Source organism: Trichomonas vaginalis, chromosome III, assembly GCF_026262505.1.
Source record: "Trichomonas vaginalis G3 chromosome III, whole genome shotgun sequence".
Taxonomy (NCBI): domain Eukaryota; phylum Parabasalia; order Trichomonadida; family Trichomonadidae; genus Trichomonas; species Trichomonas vaginalis.
The window spans coordinates 19,220,196-19,236,190 of NC_067205.1; the positions used below are offsets into that span (position 1 = coordinate 19,220,196).

The 15,995-nt window shown below is 34.5% G+C and overlaps 9 protein-coding genes and 1 pseudogene across 10 annotated transcripts, besides 2 other annotated features; 2 read left to right on the forward strand and 8 right to left on the reverse strand.

The window, feature by feature from the left end:
- Positions 1-5,911: part of a mobile genetic element that runs on past the window's edge.
- On the reverse strand, positions 129-791 carry TVAGG3_0729250 (uncharacterized protein; the record flags this gene model as incomplete). Its single annotated transcript, XM_051244438.1, has 1 exon — positions 129-791. The coding sequence occupies one exon, from the start codon at positions 789-791 to the stop codon at positions 129-131; it is 663 nt and encodes a 220-aa protein (XP_051091025.1).
- Positions 1,287-2,147, reverse strand: TVAGG3_0729260 (uncharacterized protein; the record flags this gene model as incomplete). Its single annotated transcript, XM_051244439.1, has 1 exon — positions 1,287-2,147. One exon carries the CDS (start codon positions 2,145-2,147, stop codon positions 1,287-1,289), a length of 861 nt encoding a protein of 286 aa, XP_051091026.1.
- On the reverse strand, positions 2,173-2,757 carry TVAGG3_0729270 (His-Me finger endonucleases family; the record flags this gene model as incomplete). The annotated part of the gene is made up of 1 exon (XM_051244440.1): positions 2,173-2,757. One exon carries the CDS (start codon positions 2,755-2,757, stop codon positions 2,173-2,175), a length of 585 nt encoding a protein of 194 aa, XP_051091027.1.
- TVAGG3_0729280 (phage tail repeat-like family) lies at positions 2,788-3,372 on the reverse strand (the record flags this gene model as incomplete). Its single annotated transcript, XM_051244441.1, has 1 exon — positions 2,788-3,372. One exon carries the CDS (start codon positions 3,370-3,372, stop codon positions 2,788-2,790), a length of 585 nt encoding a protein of 194 aa, XP_051091028.1.
- On the reverse strand, positions 3,391-3,543 carry TVAGG3_0729290 (uncharacterized protein; the record flags this gene model as incomplete). The annotated part of the gene is made up of 1 exon (XM_051244442.1): positions 3,391-3,543. One exon carries the CDS (start codon positions 3,541-3,543, stop codon positions 3,391-3,393), a length of 153 nt encoding a protein of 50 aa, XP_051091029.1.
- TVAGG3_0729300 (uncharacterized protein) lies at positions 4,378-4,941 on the forward strand (the record flags this gene model as incomplete). The annotated part of the gene is made up of 1 exon (XM_051244443.1): positions 4,378-4,941. One exon carries the CDS (start codon positions 4,378-4,380, stop codon positions 4,939-4,941), a length of 564 nt encoding a protein of 187 aa, XP_051091030.1.
- A 587-nt stretch (positions 5,912-6,498) lies between the features above and the next one.
- On the forward strand, positions 6,499-7,213 carry TVAGG3_0729310 (annotated as a pseudogene). The gene has a single exon. A coding segment is annotated over exon 1 (715 nt).
- Positions 7,214-7,217: 4 nt separating this feature from the next.
- On the reverse strand, positions 7,218-7,451 carry TVAGG3_0729320 (serine threonine-protein phosphatase family; the record flags this gene model as incomplete). Its single annotated transcript, XM_001319295.2, has 1 exon — positions 7,218-7,451. One exon carries the CDS (start codon positions 7,449-7,451, stop codon positions 7,218-7,220), a length of 234 nt encoding a protein of 77 aa, XP_001319330.2.
- Positions 7,452-7,469: 18 nt separating this feature from the next.
- TVAGG3_0729330 (uncharacterized protein) lies at positions 7,470-7,832 on the reverse strand (the record flags this gene model as incomplete). Its single annotated transcript, XM_051244444.1, has 1 exon — positions 7,470-7,832. One exon carries the CDS (start codon positions 7,830-7,832, stop codon positions 7,470-7,472), a length of 363 nt encoding a protein of 120 aa, XP_051091031.1.
- A 4,804-nt stretch (positions 7,833-12,636) lies between these two features.
- Positions 12,637-15,995: part of a mobile genetic element that runs on past the window's edge.
- Positions 14,042-14,974, reverse strand: TVAGG3_0729350 (uncharacterized protein; the record flags this gene model as incomplete). Its single annotated transcript, XM_051244445.1, has 1 exon — positions 14,042-14,974. One exon carries the CDS (start codon positions 14,972-14,974, stop codon positions 14,042-14,044), a length of 933 nt encoding a protein of 310 aa, XP_051091032.1.

Sequence of the window (15,995 nt, forward strand, 5' to 3'; positions counted from 1 at the left end):
AAATGTCATGTTGTCACACTTTTTCAGAGAAGTTCGTTTAACCGAGGGACCGAGGGACCTGGTGACACCTAAAAACCATCTACCCTAAATTGTATTTTTGCTGAATTCAATAAAAATAAATGGTTCATTTACTCACAATATTTTTTTACAAAACGACCCCAAACTTTTAACTTCTTTTCTGCAGCTTCTAATGCTATCTTAGCGAGTTCATATTCTCTAAATTCTCTCTTTAAATCTTCTTGTTCCCATTGGTCTAGTTCGTATGGAGAATCTTTATAACCATAACACATCTCATGTTCATGTTCTATTTGTTTTTCATGCATTTTTCTAACTTCTTGTTCGAACAAAGGTTTAGCATTCTCTACTGTATCTTCGAGTTCTTCTTCATCTAATTTCTCATGAACTTTCTTGTCTATGGAGTCCATAATTTTTCCAACTGCTATACAATATTTTGGAGAAGCCCACATTGCTATATAGTTTACAAGTCTTGGGTCTACATACGTTCCTCTAACCTGTTTGATTTCATCAGGAATTCCTGCATGAATTTTGTATAAAAACCAACCGCCGGAATTCCGGCGGTTGCTATATTCTTCACAAAATGCCTTAAAATACTCTTCCCAGGACTTATTTTCCAACAACCTTCTAAAGTCTTTCCTAAACTGCTGACACATATTTGTTGCATTTATATAACCATCCTTGTCTCTACGTAAGACTTCAATACCGTTGTAAGTGCCTTTTGTGAATGTTTCGCCATTAGATTTGTTCGTGAACGTTTTTGCTTCGACTGTCATTTCAGTTCTTACAATAAAAATAAAAAATATTTTTGGGTGGTACGTCGGACATTCGTTTGTGGCTTAACCGTCGGACATTCGTTTGTGGCTTAACCGTCGGACATTGTCTTGAAACAGTATAAGACTAGTTCTGAGATCTCACCATCTAACCTAAAATATATTTTTGCCGAAAAAAATGAGTTTTGGTTGAAAAATACGGTGAACCAAAAGTGGCTCGACCTCAAAACAAGCATTTTGTGAAGAATATACCAACCGCCGGAATTCCGCGGGTTGCTTTTTATACAAAATTCAACGGGTGAAAGAATACGATGAAGAAGTCATGACAAAACATTTACGTACATGTTTGACAAAACATTTACGATGAAATCATGACAAAACATGTACGATGAAGTTTATTTCCTGGACTGTTGTCTAAATGTCATGTTGTCACACTTTTTCAGAGAAGTTAAAATGACCGAGGGACCGAGGGACCTGGTTCCACCTAAAATATATTTTTCAATACTTTTTCAGCACTTTTCCGTAGTTGTATATGAAAGACAATTCGAGATAAAAGTCATAGTACAATGGTATAATATGCTGCACACCATTTGTTGTGAACCAAACTTGAAAGTCAGAGAAACTGTTACTAGGTGGTTCGTAGAATTTAGAAGCAAAGTCATAAAAGTCCTTACCGATACATAGAAAACTATTGTTGCTTGAACTGAAACTTGCATGGCACATAACATTTTGAGGGTCGAACACATTTCTATAAACTGTCAAATCTGCTGGTGGAAGTATAAATTTAAATGGACCATCTGGTGGTAATGGTTCGTTCTGGTTTAGTAACCGAAGAAATTGTGCCCAAGAACGTTTGTCTACTCCCCAAAATAAAAACTCTGTATCTCTTGGAGGGTTAATTTCAATCTTTTGAAATGAAACGGTGGAGTTCATCTTGTCATATTCTAGTTTCAGATAGTATGTTCCATTTAGTAAAGAGTCGTATTTTTCTTGAAATTCCCAATAATATTTGTTTATTTGAGTTTGAAAGTCATTTAGAGTTTTCTCAAGACTTTCGCCTGAACGAACTGTAAAGATCCTCATTTCGTCAAATTTGTCTATTAGACCATCAGAACCTTTATACTGCCCATGAAAATATACTGCGAACATAAATGCGTTAGTTCTATTTGAAAACAAAACTCTTCTAAATCCTATTGCCTTTGCATCTGAAGGACTTTGAAGCCAACGAATTGGATAGTCAAACCTGTATGCTCGGGATGAAATTTCTTCATCTGAAATATTCCTACCAGCATTTGTAAAGATATAGTCTAACGGTTTTGTATCTGCTACTTTTGTTCTTTGTTTTTCAACCTGAAGCATTTAATATATGTAAAAATATATGGTTTTAAAATGGTATGCCATATAGCTTCTTGAATTTGTTAAGAAGTATTTTAACGTATTTTCCATCTGTATCTCTAGTGTTTACATAAGCATAGCCTTCCTTAGTAAAATATACTTGTAATTTCCTATAGTTTACGCCGGTATAAAAGTAGAAAGAGTCTTGTTCTTCGCTATAGTAGTAAAACTCAAACGTATGCTCGCCATAGTCTGTAATTTCAATTGTTTCATCTTCTAGTTCGTCGACAAATTCGAATACAATATCTCCAAATTTGCCTTTGTTCTTATTGTTTTCAGAACGAGTGACCCAACGTAAGTTTTCAAGTCTATTGTCGTTTCTTATATGGTTTATATGGTCTACAAAAGGTAAATTGTTAGGATTCAGTATAAAATGAGTTGCAATGACAACATGTTTAAGATAGTGTTTCCCACCCATCTTCACAATAGCATATCCGTTATTTCGCTCCCATTCGCTTAAAACTCTTTTTGTCTTTTTGTTTCTGACTTCAAATGACTCACAACAGTGAATTTCATATTTCTCATCTAACAAACAAGTTTCCCAACGGTCTTCTCCAACAAACTCAGCGTACATTTCAAATAAAATAAAAAAATATTTTTTTCTTTACTTTACATAACCGCCTGCTGCCATAAGTCTTTGACGCCAACCCATACCAGCTAGTGAAGGTTGACTTGGTTTAGTTTGGAAACTAAACTTTGGTTTTGGTTTATCTTCAGTTTTTGGTTTCTCTTCTTCTATCGGTTTTTCGTCACTTTTCGGTTCCTTTGACTTTACCTCACTTGCAGGAACAGTTGTGTCGTCAACATCTTCATAAATATCATATGCCATTTGTTTTTGTTTTCCTTTCAACTTTTTGTGTTTGTTGTAAAGTTTAGAATATTTCGACTCTAAGTCAATGAGATGTTCTATAATGAACTGTTGGTCAGTGAAGTAAACTTTTCCATCTGTTGTCTCGAAAGCTCCTTCAGACTTCAATATTTTATTTGTGAGAGTCTGTTTCTTTTTTGAGATACTTGCCGTTCCATTTTTATGAAAAGTGACTTTGTAGTTAGGGTTTGTATTTCCAGACCTGGCACTTTCTATTATTGAATTTTTCTCTTCATCTGTAAGTTCTTTGACAGGTTTTGACAATGGTTCTGAACTTTTTGTTTGTGGTGTCAAATCTACCGTTTCAACTTCTTCGGTCATTTCATCTCAGTAAAAATTTTAGTTTGGTTTGTTTTCAACTGGTTGTTGTTGTTTTTTAAGTCGGTCTAAAACTTCCTGAGGTATAGGAAGAACTTGACAAACACGTTGTGTAACTGCTGGAAGTCGACAAATCCATCTTGAACCCATTTGTCTCAATGCTGTATTGTTCATTTCATCTCAGTAAAAAATTTTACATTCCCCAAGTTTGAGGTGGTTGAGGTTGGTTATTGTTTACCCACTGTTGTGCATGGTTATATCCTCTGTTAAAGAATCTTTCACCTTGGTCCATATAGTGTCCTGCTTGGTTATAGTAGTCATTTGCTTTGTTATAATAGTTTCCTGCTTGTCTTCCTACATTGTCCATCCATCCTTGAACTTTTCCTCTTGTTTCAGGATTTGGAATAAGATTTGTTGCATCTCGTGCTACATCCCAACCTTTCTGTACAGTTTGTATAATAGGTTGTGCTTTCTCTTTAAGTATACCTAATGTACTCAAAATCTTCCTTCCAACTCCAAATACACCTCTGGCTATTGTTCCCACTGCGGGTAAAAATCTGGATGCAACTCCTGCTAACGCGCCAAATAAACCCATTTCTTATGGGTTAAAAAATGACGAATCCAAACAAGGACCCCTATGTTTCTAAGGCGACAAAGAAAGCACTCATGGTAAAAATCTTTAGTTCAACACCAAATGCTTGGTTTATGGATATCTTGGAAAACATTCCGAGAGTTAGAACAGATGGACCACCATACTGGTTAATATTTGTTGGTCAAAACACAAGATACTGTGAAGCCATACCATTACAGTCCAAAAATATTTTAGATATCTTAGCAGCTTTGACAATATTCGTTGACAAATACCATCCAACAAAACTGACATCTGACTGTGAAAGTTCTTTCAAATCAGATGATATTAAAAACTATCTGCGTTCAAAAAATGTAAACCAATATTTCATTGTCGACCAAAACCATTCTGCTCTTGGTGTCATTGACGGTTGTATAAAAATGTTAAGAGACTTAAACCAACCACAAGGTGGTGAAGCAAATGAAATGTCATATGACGACAAATATAGACACTTCTCCATGGCAAAGATGAGACAAGTTTTAAATATTTACAATAACCGTAAACAAAAAGGTTTGGGAAACCACTCCCCCGAAGAAATGAAAAACAACCCTGACTTAGAGAAAGACTATATATTTAATAATTTAGTCAAAAGAGACAAACAAGCAAGAATGCCGGGCTTCAAACTTCAGAAAGGTGACAAAGTAAAAATAGAAATACCTAAACGCGACCCATATGAAAATACTATTGACTATGACAACAATGGGAACCCGACAGGTACTCACATTCGTGTTCGTAAAAATAGAAGAAAGTATACAAGAGAATATTATGAAGTTTTAGGCAAACATGGCAAAATGTACAGACTGCAAGCAGAAGATAAAACTACTATTGTCAGACCTCGTTTCAAACTTGTCAAAGTTCAAGGTGGTATACTTTCAAAGACAGTTCCTAACAAATATAAGACAACTCCTGACGAATATGCTAAAGAAGTTGAAAATGACGACTAAGCATTTCTATACCATGCGTAAACTGTCATGTAAGGTGGCATGTAGTCTTTACTTTGTCCCGTTGTTTGCGTATACCCTGAAACGAAATGTGTATGGTCTCCTCCTACCTCAGTGTTATCCAAGTAACAATTTATAGCAAACTGAACGTTGTCTTTAACATCATATCCTTTACCTTTTGTCATTCCTGTCCAATCCCAATATTTATGCCTATGCCCACCTTCTCGAGATGTAGTTAAACTTACGTAGTGACTGTGCGCAGGTAAATTTGCACCTGAAATCGTTTTACTTCCACCTGTTTCCTTTGAAAGTTTGCACAATACAAAAACCTGTCGACTATTTGAGTCCAAGTTCCAAAACCAAGTACTACTTCTGGTCTGGTAGAGTTCATTGACGTATAAATAGAGCCAACCGGGTAAATAAGATTCGGCAAAATTTGTTTAAGCACATTGAGTTCCTGTCTTAGATGTATAATACTATTGTCATTAGATATCAAGTATCTACAAGACTTGTTGCCGGTGGTATTGTTGGAGCTTTACTTGGCAAGGTTGTGTTTAGTGTAATATCATCTGCTGTAAAAGTTGTAAAACTTGTATGTGTATGAGTCTTATTTGCTTTCTTCTCTAACTCATCGTTAACATATGTTTTATCTGCTTTAAGGTCTAAACATCCTGAAACCCATCCTGTATCGGCTTTACTTTTTAAAATCTTCGATGTCCATTCATGGTACCAGTCAACCCTTTCTTTCATTTCGTTATCTTTTTCATCCACATATTCCTTATCTGCTTTCTTCTCTAACTTACTAGCCACATATGCTAACTCATCGTTAACATATGTTTTATCTGCTTTCTTTTCAAGGCTAACGTTTTAAGTCTGTTATTTCAGATATAGAATGTGTATGTCCAACGGCACTTTTCCTGTTTAAGGTTTCTTGTAAGTTTGTAATATTTGCAATGGTATGTGTATGAGTCTTTTTAGAATATTCGTTTTCAGCTCTTGTCACTTCACTTGACATTTTATTGTCAACATATGTTTTGTCTGCTAGTTCAGGATGAGTATGTTCTTTTGTTGCATAAGCTTTGTCAGCTCTTTCTTCTTCTTTTGCTATTGCATCGTCTACATATGTTTTGTCAGCTTTGTTGTCAACATCTGCTTTCAAAAGAAGTTCTTTTATAGGTTTCTCGTTTAAAGTTCCTTTTGTTGGATTTATACAAACAGTATGGTTCTTATTGTCTTGAAACAGAAACTCATCTGTCATTGGGTTTAATGTCAGTTTTAAGTTTCCTTCTTTCAATGACTCAGATATCTTAGAATAGTTTGAAAAGTTTGTTGTGTTCTTATTTAGAGCTTGTATAATGAGTTGTCGGTTGTGTTGTATTTCTCTCATAGACGCTGTTTCATTTGACATTTTTATTCTAGATAAAATATGCTTTCAATAGAAAAAGAAAATTCAAGAGTTGCTACAACTAAACCATTAGATGAACTTTTTACGAATGTCGGTCAAAAGTTTGAGACAGAGACCGTAAAGCATGAAGGCTATCGTTTTGACTACCCGTTAAGATGGTTAAGAGACCCATCTGTCACAAAAGCTATTGGCTTTCGTAGAATGAAGTTCATTTCAGAAGCCATACATGGTTTCCCATTTACAGTCGGTTTTGAAGTTCGATACTATAACAAAGAAAAACGTATGTATGAGAAATTTGAACAGGGAAAACTTTTACAAGTGAATTTGCTTGTAAACTTAGAAACAACTCTTCAAGCTTTTCAAGAAAAAATAAACGACATCTATATCGAATATGCAAACCAGTATAACATTGACGAGGGAGAGTACCATCTCGATATTATATATGACAGGAAAAATGCAACTGTTAAAATCAATAGAATAGAAGACCTTGGAGAAAACGTTTATATTTCTACAAAATATAACAACTTGGCATGGTATAGATTTCTGAGGATGTTAAATCAGCCTGCAGCATATCCAGTACACCCGGACTTTTATGAAGTCGAAAACCCTAATGGAACATATGAAAATGTTTTCGACTCAGATGCTATTATCGTTCATGCTTCATTTTCTGGTGCACAAAACTCTTTCTTATGCTTGGCAAATGACTTTTACGAAAAACCTACAAAGCTATATGAACCGCCGAGTGGAAGTATTTCAGACTTTCAAGTATGGTTTACAACAGATGGAAGAAAGAGAATAATTCCATTATACCATGCGTTTTACTTAGAACTTAGTTTCATATACAACTACTATCGAACGGTAAAAATATAATTTTTTAATATACCGGTTGTGGTTGCCAACTTGACTGTGGTGCAGGTTCAGGCTGTTGTATAACAGGAGCTTGTTCTTCTGGTTCAGGGTCTTTAGGTATAATACCAACGAACTGACCTACTCTTTTACCAATATTTTTGACTCCGTTCCAAATTCCTCTTCCTACGGTTTTTATTCCATTCCATATACCTCTTCCGACTCTTCTGAAGAAGTTTCCAATACTACTGAAGAAACCCATTTTACTATATGTAAAAATCTAATGTCCGCCTAGTCTCTTACGTTTCCTGTTGAGTTCCATAGCATTCTTTAACTGGAGCTCATACATTCTGTTTCTCCTCTGGTAGAAAACATATTCTGGGTCAACTCCTGTGTTCGCGTCATCTGCATAAAGTTGTTTATATCCCACTTCAGGGTTTGTATAAAACTCTTTCCATCTCATATTTGCATACCATGGTGGCAAACCTAACGCAGCGTCATTTGACATGGCAGTTTGCATTTGTACATCTGTTGGCACTTGACCATAGTTTGCCATTGCAGTTTGTATTCTAACTTCATTTGGAATATTCTCTGGGTTTGGTTGTCCAGGTTGCTGTGCATTCGCTAAGTTCTGTGCGTCCATTTAATATTAGATAAAAATATCTCTTACGAGTACATATGCTGAACATTTGCAGGCATTGGTTCATCTTCATATTCTCTGTACTTTTCTGCCACGTCAAATAAATAAATGACACAATGGAAAAAACCTAAAACAAGTAGTCCTATTTCAAACCACATTTACTTACTAATAAAATTTCTTTGTTATGACACTTTCTCCGGTTTATAGGACCTCTCTCATATTCTATCTTGTCATATCTAAACTCATAGTCATGTATGTCCTCTAACCATCTCATAACGGTTTCCAAACCACTTTTATCGGATGTAAAGTAAAAGCATGGACAGTTATGTAAAACGTCTAAAGTTTCTAAAGAGTCTCTCAAAGTCCAGTCTACTTGGTATTGAAAATCCCATGTGTTATAGAACGGCGGGTCCACTATAAAGAAAACATTTTCCTTGTCTTTATATTTTTCATACAACTCTGTCCAATGACATCTCACAAACTCTATACCCTCAATATATTTTTCTATGTCCTCTTTGAAAACATTTGTATAGTTAAGATATAAAACATTTGACATAAGTGTTTCAATGTCATGAACTCTTATAGAACCACTATATAATAGTCTAGCAGATATACTATCCCAGTCTATATATTCTGCTTTTTTCAAAACCTCTCTCACAATATTTTTCTTATCTAATGGTATACGTTCCATCTTACCTATAGGTATCTTTTCTTTTAACTCTTTCAATATATTGTTTGTAGAGATGCGAGTTTCCGAATTTTTTTAGCCCTGGGATGTCATAACCGCTGCGGTTTTGTAAAATTTGGGATAAATTTTGACAATCCATTTTTTGTGGGATGTACGTTTATATCAATTTGCTCGGCGTTTGCCGAGCTATTGTACAATCCTACTCGAATTCATTACGCAGCCCTGGTCACTCAAAGGCCAGGGCATACAATTACAAAATAGTAGAGTGAGACTCTTCTAATTTCTTCCAATCACAAGGAAGATCTTAGAAGAGCCTCACTCTACTCGAACACATTACGCAGCCCTGGTCACTCAAAGGCCAGGGCATACAATTACAAAATAGTAGAGTGAGACTCTTCTAATTTCTTCCAATCACAAGGAAGATCTTAGAAGAGCCTCACTCTACTCGAACACATTACGCAGCCCTGGTCACTCAAAGGCCAGGGCATACAATTACAAAATAGTAGAGTGAGACTCTTCTAATTTCTTCCAATCACAAGGAAGATCTTAGAAGAGCCTCACTCTACTCGAACACATTACGCAGCTCCTGCTCAACAATGAGCAGGTCTTACCACTTTGAGAGGCTTTCGTTCGAGTTCTGATGCAGATCCCAACGCGAGCGAGAGTCTCTCAAGCAAGCTTCTAATTTGTAGCTAGAGTTTCACTCTTATGAACTGGCAGCCAATTTGAGAGACTTTCGCTCGAGATCTAATGAAAAATCAGAACTCGGCCAAAAATTGCCCAAACAGGCTTGTAATTCGTAGCTATAGTATTGATCGTATGGATGTGTTGCCAATTTGAGAGACTTTCGCTCGAGATCTAATGAAAAATCAGAACTCGGCCAAAAATTGCCCAAACAGGCTTGTAATTCGTAGCTATAGTATTGATCGTATGGATGTGTTGCCAATATGAGAGACTTTCGCTCGATGTCTGATATTGCATCAGACATCGAGCGAAAGTCACTCAAAACAGCTTAGACATGTCTATTTTGACGGCATTAAATGATTTCATAGGAAATGTCTCAGTTGTTAATTAAGTTCACGTGAGCTTTTATGAATGAAAATAAGTAAAAAAAAGAATTTTCTCAAAAAAAATTGTGTACACATTGAAATTTTTATCTATAAATTTAGATATGTCATCAATAATATAATATAATTTTAAATTTGTGGAGTACACTTGGGATAATTGAATATGGGCTACCCCATCCCAACCTCTCAAACTTCCTCTGAATTTGGACAAGGTATCCCAATCCCAAAGACCTATCTGAATAAAATGAAATAAGTATATTATATATATTATTTATTTGCTAATAATGAGCATAAATCGCTAAAATTATGAAGAAATTAAAAATTAAAAATTAAAATTAGAAAAAAATGTTGATTTAATGAGAGAATATTGTATAAAAATAGAATTATTAGCTAAAATACGTATTAATTTTATGATATTTCAATCACATTAACGAAAATCGCCCATTTTTAATTCAAATGGGCGGGAAAAAAAATAAAATTCCAAAAAAAAAATTGAATTGGGGAAACGATAGGGGACGGGATATGAGAAACCCCATATGTTTGGGAATTTTTCGCATCACTATTGTTTGTGTCTGGTATATGTTTGAGACGGTCCATATAGTTGTCGAAGTCATTGCATATAATCTTTGAGTCTGGGAATATTGTATGGCACAAATGGGATATATAGAAACTTCCACCGAACAAATCTACAAATGTTAGACCATTCGGTAGTTTCTTAAGTTCTCTCAATAGAATATCTTTACATCTACTCTTATTTCCAAAGAAGGGTAACGGTGGTTTTGTAAAATTCATTTATATATAATAATAAAAATGTTTTTTCCTGAAAAGTGACAGAAAAGTGACAAAACATTTACGAAGGAGAAGTTTATTTCCTGGACTGTTGTCAAAATGTCATGTTGTCACCATTTTCAAAAAGATGTTAGTTGACCGAGGGACCGAGGGACCGAGGGACCTGGTGACACCTTCAGTTCTTCAAAACATTTACGAAGAAGTCTTGACAAAACATTTACGATGAAATCATGACAAAAACATATACGAAGAAGTCATGACAAAACATATACGAAGAAGTCATGACAAAACATGAAAACATATATAATTTGTGAAAAGCGAAACATTATATAATGTTTTCGACCCAGAAGAAGGCTTCTCAAAGTATACTTCCTTGGAACGCCTGTAACTTTTCCTGTAGCGACGATAGACCCTTACTTGTCCGGACAAAGTTATACTAAACATCTTCAGGGCTAGAGGGCACGAAGTGCCTGGAGGCCCCACTACCCTTTTTTTTTTTTTTTTTTTTATTATAGTTTAATACTCAATCAGTTAAATCTTTTAGTTCACAATAAGAAGAGAAGCATGTTCAAATAAGCAATTCTGATAATGAATTAAAATATTATGGCTGTCTTTCTAGAGACATTGATTTTTCATACATTGAAATTCAAATCTTTGATAAAAAAAATAGAAATTTAATTTGGAATTCTGGTTACTATTCATTTAATTCATATGCAAACTCTATCATATCAGTATTATTGCTCAAATTCATTAATGTTGTGCGAAATGGTATTGGTCCTTTCTATGATGGATTTTATGAAACAATAGAATTTGATCCGAAATCGAAGATGACAACATTAAATAATACAATTTTCGGATATGTAAGAGCACCTAATATATTTATTCCTAAATCAGTTAGAGTTATTCAAAGTAGTACATTTCAAGGTTCAAGATATATTACAAATATAACATTTGCAGAAGATTCAGAACTCGAATTTGTTGACACACGAGGTTTTTCAGACACAAACATAATATCTCTAAATTTACCTAAATCTACAAATTTATCTGCAAACTCACTCAATCCTTCTCCGAGTTTGACGACAGTATATATTAATAGTAATTTAACATTCTTAGAAATAGGATGCTTCAACGGATGTCCTAAACTTCAACACTTTATCATCGTTGAAACAGCAAATTACAAATTTTCATCTAAAATGCTCACAAATGCACTCATAACAGAATGTTTTTATTTACAAAATGATTTGACGTCAGTTCATTTCCCACGAAATATGATATTAAGTGAACAGTTAGTTCAATCTGTTCCAGATTTGACAGAAATAGAATTTGAAGATGGATCCATTTATGATTATTACGAAGGTGTCATTTATCGAAATAAATATCAAACTGCATTTGCAGTTCCAGGAGGAATTGAGTCAGTAACATTAAGAGAAGAAGTCAATATCATCAATGATTATTGTTTTTCATCATGTTCTAAACTTAAATATATCACAATCCAAAGTAATATTTCTGAAATCCGCCAGTATGCATTTACAAATACAAATGTTTCTGATATTCATTTCAAAAGCGTAACTAAAATCTTTAAATTTGCATTTCGAGAAAGTTTATCGAAAAACATTACTTTTGAATATGGACCAATTACCTTATCAAGTCATACATTTTATTCTGCATCAATCAATGATATTGTATTCAATGGAACACAATCTATTGAATCACAATCATTTGCATATACTAATATTGTTCGAGCTATATTCTTAGAAACATGTTCTCTCGAAAGTATCGATGATCAATGTTTTATTGGTTGTAAATCATTAGAAGAAGTTATTCTTTGTTCATCAATTCGAAAGATCGAATATAGTTGTTTTACAGATTCAATTAATTTGAAAACAATTATATTCTCAGAGAACAGTTCATTAAATACAATTGAACGAAATTGTTTCACACGAACAATTATTGAATCAATCACTCTTCCTAAATCATTGAATAATGTTCAAACACAAGTTTTTGAGCAGTGCAAAAAGCTTAAGACAGTTATATTTGAATCAGAAAATGTTAATATAGTCAGTGGTGCATTCACAGGATGCATAAATTTAGGAAGTGTTACATTTAATTCTATCAGTAGTCTTCCATTAGATATTTTCACAGGATGTGATAGTTTGAACAACATCACTATTCGTAATCAAGATTCAACATTTATTTCATACAATGGAAGTGTTTATAGTAATGAAGACAAAATTCTTAAATTTGTTTGTAATGGTGCTACTGAAGTTAGTATACCTAAGTCGTGTACGGAGGCACTGCGTTCCGCCGTACGCAATACTTGTGAATTTGACACTTTACAAAACCGTTAACGTATATTTTACAACACAAACACAAACACCAACTTAACCTTAAATATTTATAAAGCCGCCAACCACTTCACCTTACTACTGTAAAAATAAACGTTCTCACTTACAAAAGTATTGCAACTCTTCCCATTGCTGTGCTTCACACAATAGTTCATATTCTTCAGTATCGCTGCTGTCGCTCCAATCGTCAGAGTCAAAATCACTGTCAAAATGAATGTTAGTAAGTTTTGACAAAGCTAATGAAACACGTTTACCGTTTGTATCGTATGCTTGTATAAACTTTCCATTCTTCATTCCTTCATAAACGCTCAAACTAACTTTACCCTTTCTCCCTCGTATCTGATAGAATGTATTTTCACGAGGAACGAAGAACAAATTCTTGAACTCATGACCGTTGTAGTTTATTATCTCAATAGTTTTCGTCATTTATATAAAAATAAAATAAAAAATAAACTTAAAAATTAATGATATCACCACCCTCACACGTATGAAAACATAGCACAAAAATAAATTTAGGTGAAGTGGTGAAATCTCACCTCTTTTTTCACCTCTTTTTTCACCCTGTTGAATTCATTACTTTATAACTCTCTTCCTTGGTTTCTTTTTAGTTGCTTTCTTCACGTCTGTCTCCAACTTGACTGTCTTTCTTCTTCGTCCGTAATGATACCAGTTACTTCCACCAGTCAATGGGTCAAATGGTCTTTCGTAAGGGTTTCCATACATTCCATAGGGACCATACGGAAGAACTACTGGTGGAGAAGAAACATTTTCTTTAGTTCCATCGAATCTATTTAAATGCATTGTTTCACCTTTCATCTGGTCATTAAAGTCTTTTGCGTGTTTTGCAAACTCATCGTCCTTTCCTAAAGCATTTTCTGACTCAGTCGCAACCAAATTGGATGCTTTATTTATGAGCCCTATTTTATTTAATCTTAACTTCTTTGCAACCCAGCCTCCAATCTTTCCTTTATTTGCATCTAATGTCTTCGAAACTCTTCCTCCACTCATTTTATTTACTGCGTCATAAGCTCCAAGTGCTTTTGCTCCAAATGCTAATGCTTTTGTTCCCATTGCGCCTAAAGCTGCCCAAGCTACCATTTACACCATATTAAAATCATCTCTCTTCAATATTATCTCATAAAAGTTCTCTTTACTGGAGAAAGTCAATGAAACATAAACATTCTCATGGACTTCGTCCTCGCCGCGTTGCGGCTTCATAAACTTCTTTCTTATATCATCTATTCGCTTCAAAATGTCTGAACAATTGCTAACATCTTCTACAACAGTTATTTCATCATGAATGACCTTCAAGAACAAGCTCATTTAATATGCTATTAAAATCATTTCAATAATGAGTCCATCCTTTCCATCTTTAGGTAGCACAACATCTTTCATTGAAGAAGGTTCGACAAGTCTTATGTTAAACTTACTGACAAAGTTTGTTATACTATAATGCTTCGGTGGCGAATACATGTAGTTTGAAAGACATAATATAGATTCTTCAGCAAATTCACTTATACTGGATTTTATAACAATGTTCTCACGAGACCAAATACCACCAATTGACAATCTTGTAAGCAATCCTGCTGAACCTTCAACTGTAAACGTCGATGGTAACATTCCACGAAGGTCATCTATTGACATCGTTGAGTCACTGAATTTAAATATTTTCTTAAAGCAATCGTCATTATCTAACCATGCGATAGCTTTGAAGTTTTCATTCGAATATACATCTGCTTCATTAAATGTAAAACCTGACTTCTTTGCAGAGATGACTTTAAAATCTATTGAGTTTGTTTCAAAATTATATGCTATGCTAACTTCTGAAGGTAATGGGTGTCCTTCCGCAGTCAGTTGTTCTCTCACTACCGTTTGAAGCTTTGTGTTAAAAACTTTCATGTCATCTCCTGTGTCTAGGTTCACATACACAGCAACAGGAAAACTATCTTGCTTCTTTGTTTCATCATTATACCTCAAAACATTAAAGTTCTTCAATAATATTGTTCTTCCTGCTGGAATACTTCGAACCTGTCTTATTTCAATAGCTTTCTCACCTCCTACATACTCTACCCAGTGTCTTGGATATTCATAAGTATACTGACTTTCTTGAATTTTGGTAGGTTTCATCATAACATGTTCATAGTATATCTTTATACTCTTGTCAGTTAGACTCGGTGCTATGTTCTGAATATTTCTGACTTGCATTTTTAATGGAGATAAAATGAAGCATTTAATACATGACGTAGATGAAGACATGAATGAAACTACAGACAAACTTAACTCTTCTCTCATTCTTCCTTTCAGTAAGGACTATGAGTTCTGTTCAAATGGTGTTTATTTCTATTGTGGAAAGATGGGTTCAGGTAAGACATTTAACCTCATTCGTCATATACTCATAACAGAGCGTTTAGGAAACGACTCATATTATGACCAAATCATTATATCAGCAACTTCAGACTCTATGGACTCAACAGCGAAAACATTTATGTCAAAAGTTCAAGCCTCTGTCGTTAAAGTTCCAGACAGTGAACTCATTGAATTTCTTCAACGTTACATTCGACGTAAGAGGAAATATTATGCTATTGTAGAGTTCATACAGTCAGGAATGCAAAAGACTTCTGAGGAGATGGAAAGAATTATTGACAAACACCACTTACGTCAGTACTCAGGAGTTTACGATATGAAACGACTGACAAACTACATTCTATCAAAACTTTCAAAATACCCCTTCAAAAAGTATCCTTCAAACACTCTGCTCGTTTGTGACGACTTCGCTGGTAAAGGTTTAGTGTCAAAACCAGACTCACCATTAGCTAACATCATTACTAAAGTCAGACATTACCACTTAACTGTAGCAATACTTATGCAAACATGGAGGTTTTTAGCTTTAAACATAAAACGTCTCATAACTGACTTCGTTATCTTTCAAGGTTTCTCACGTTATGATATTGAACTCATTTGGAAACAGTCAGGTATAACATTACCTTTTGAAGAAATTTGGGAAGCATATAAGTCTCTCATCTCTCCTCGTTCATACCTTGAGATTCATATCATGACTAATACCATTAAAGTCAAAATATTCCATGGGAACGACCAACATTGTTTTAAAGTTTAACCTTCAATTGACTGATGGTAAACAAATTCCATGCATCTCTGTCGCCATTTCTGTTAATATTTTTGCTGTCATTCATATCATCCACTTCCCCATCCGTTAACTTTTGAGGATATGCGTTAGAATAGCTGTTCTTAAATGAAGGCTTTTCACCTTTGAGAGCAT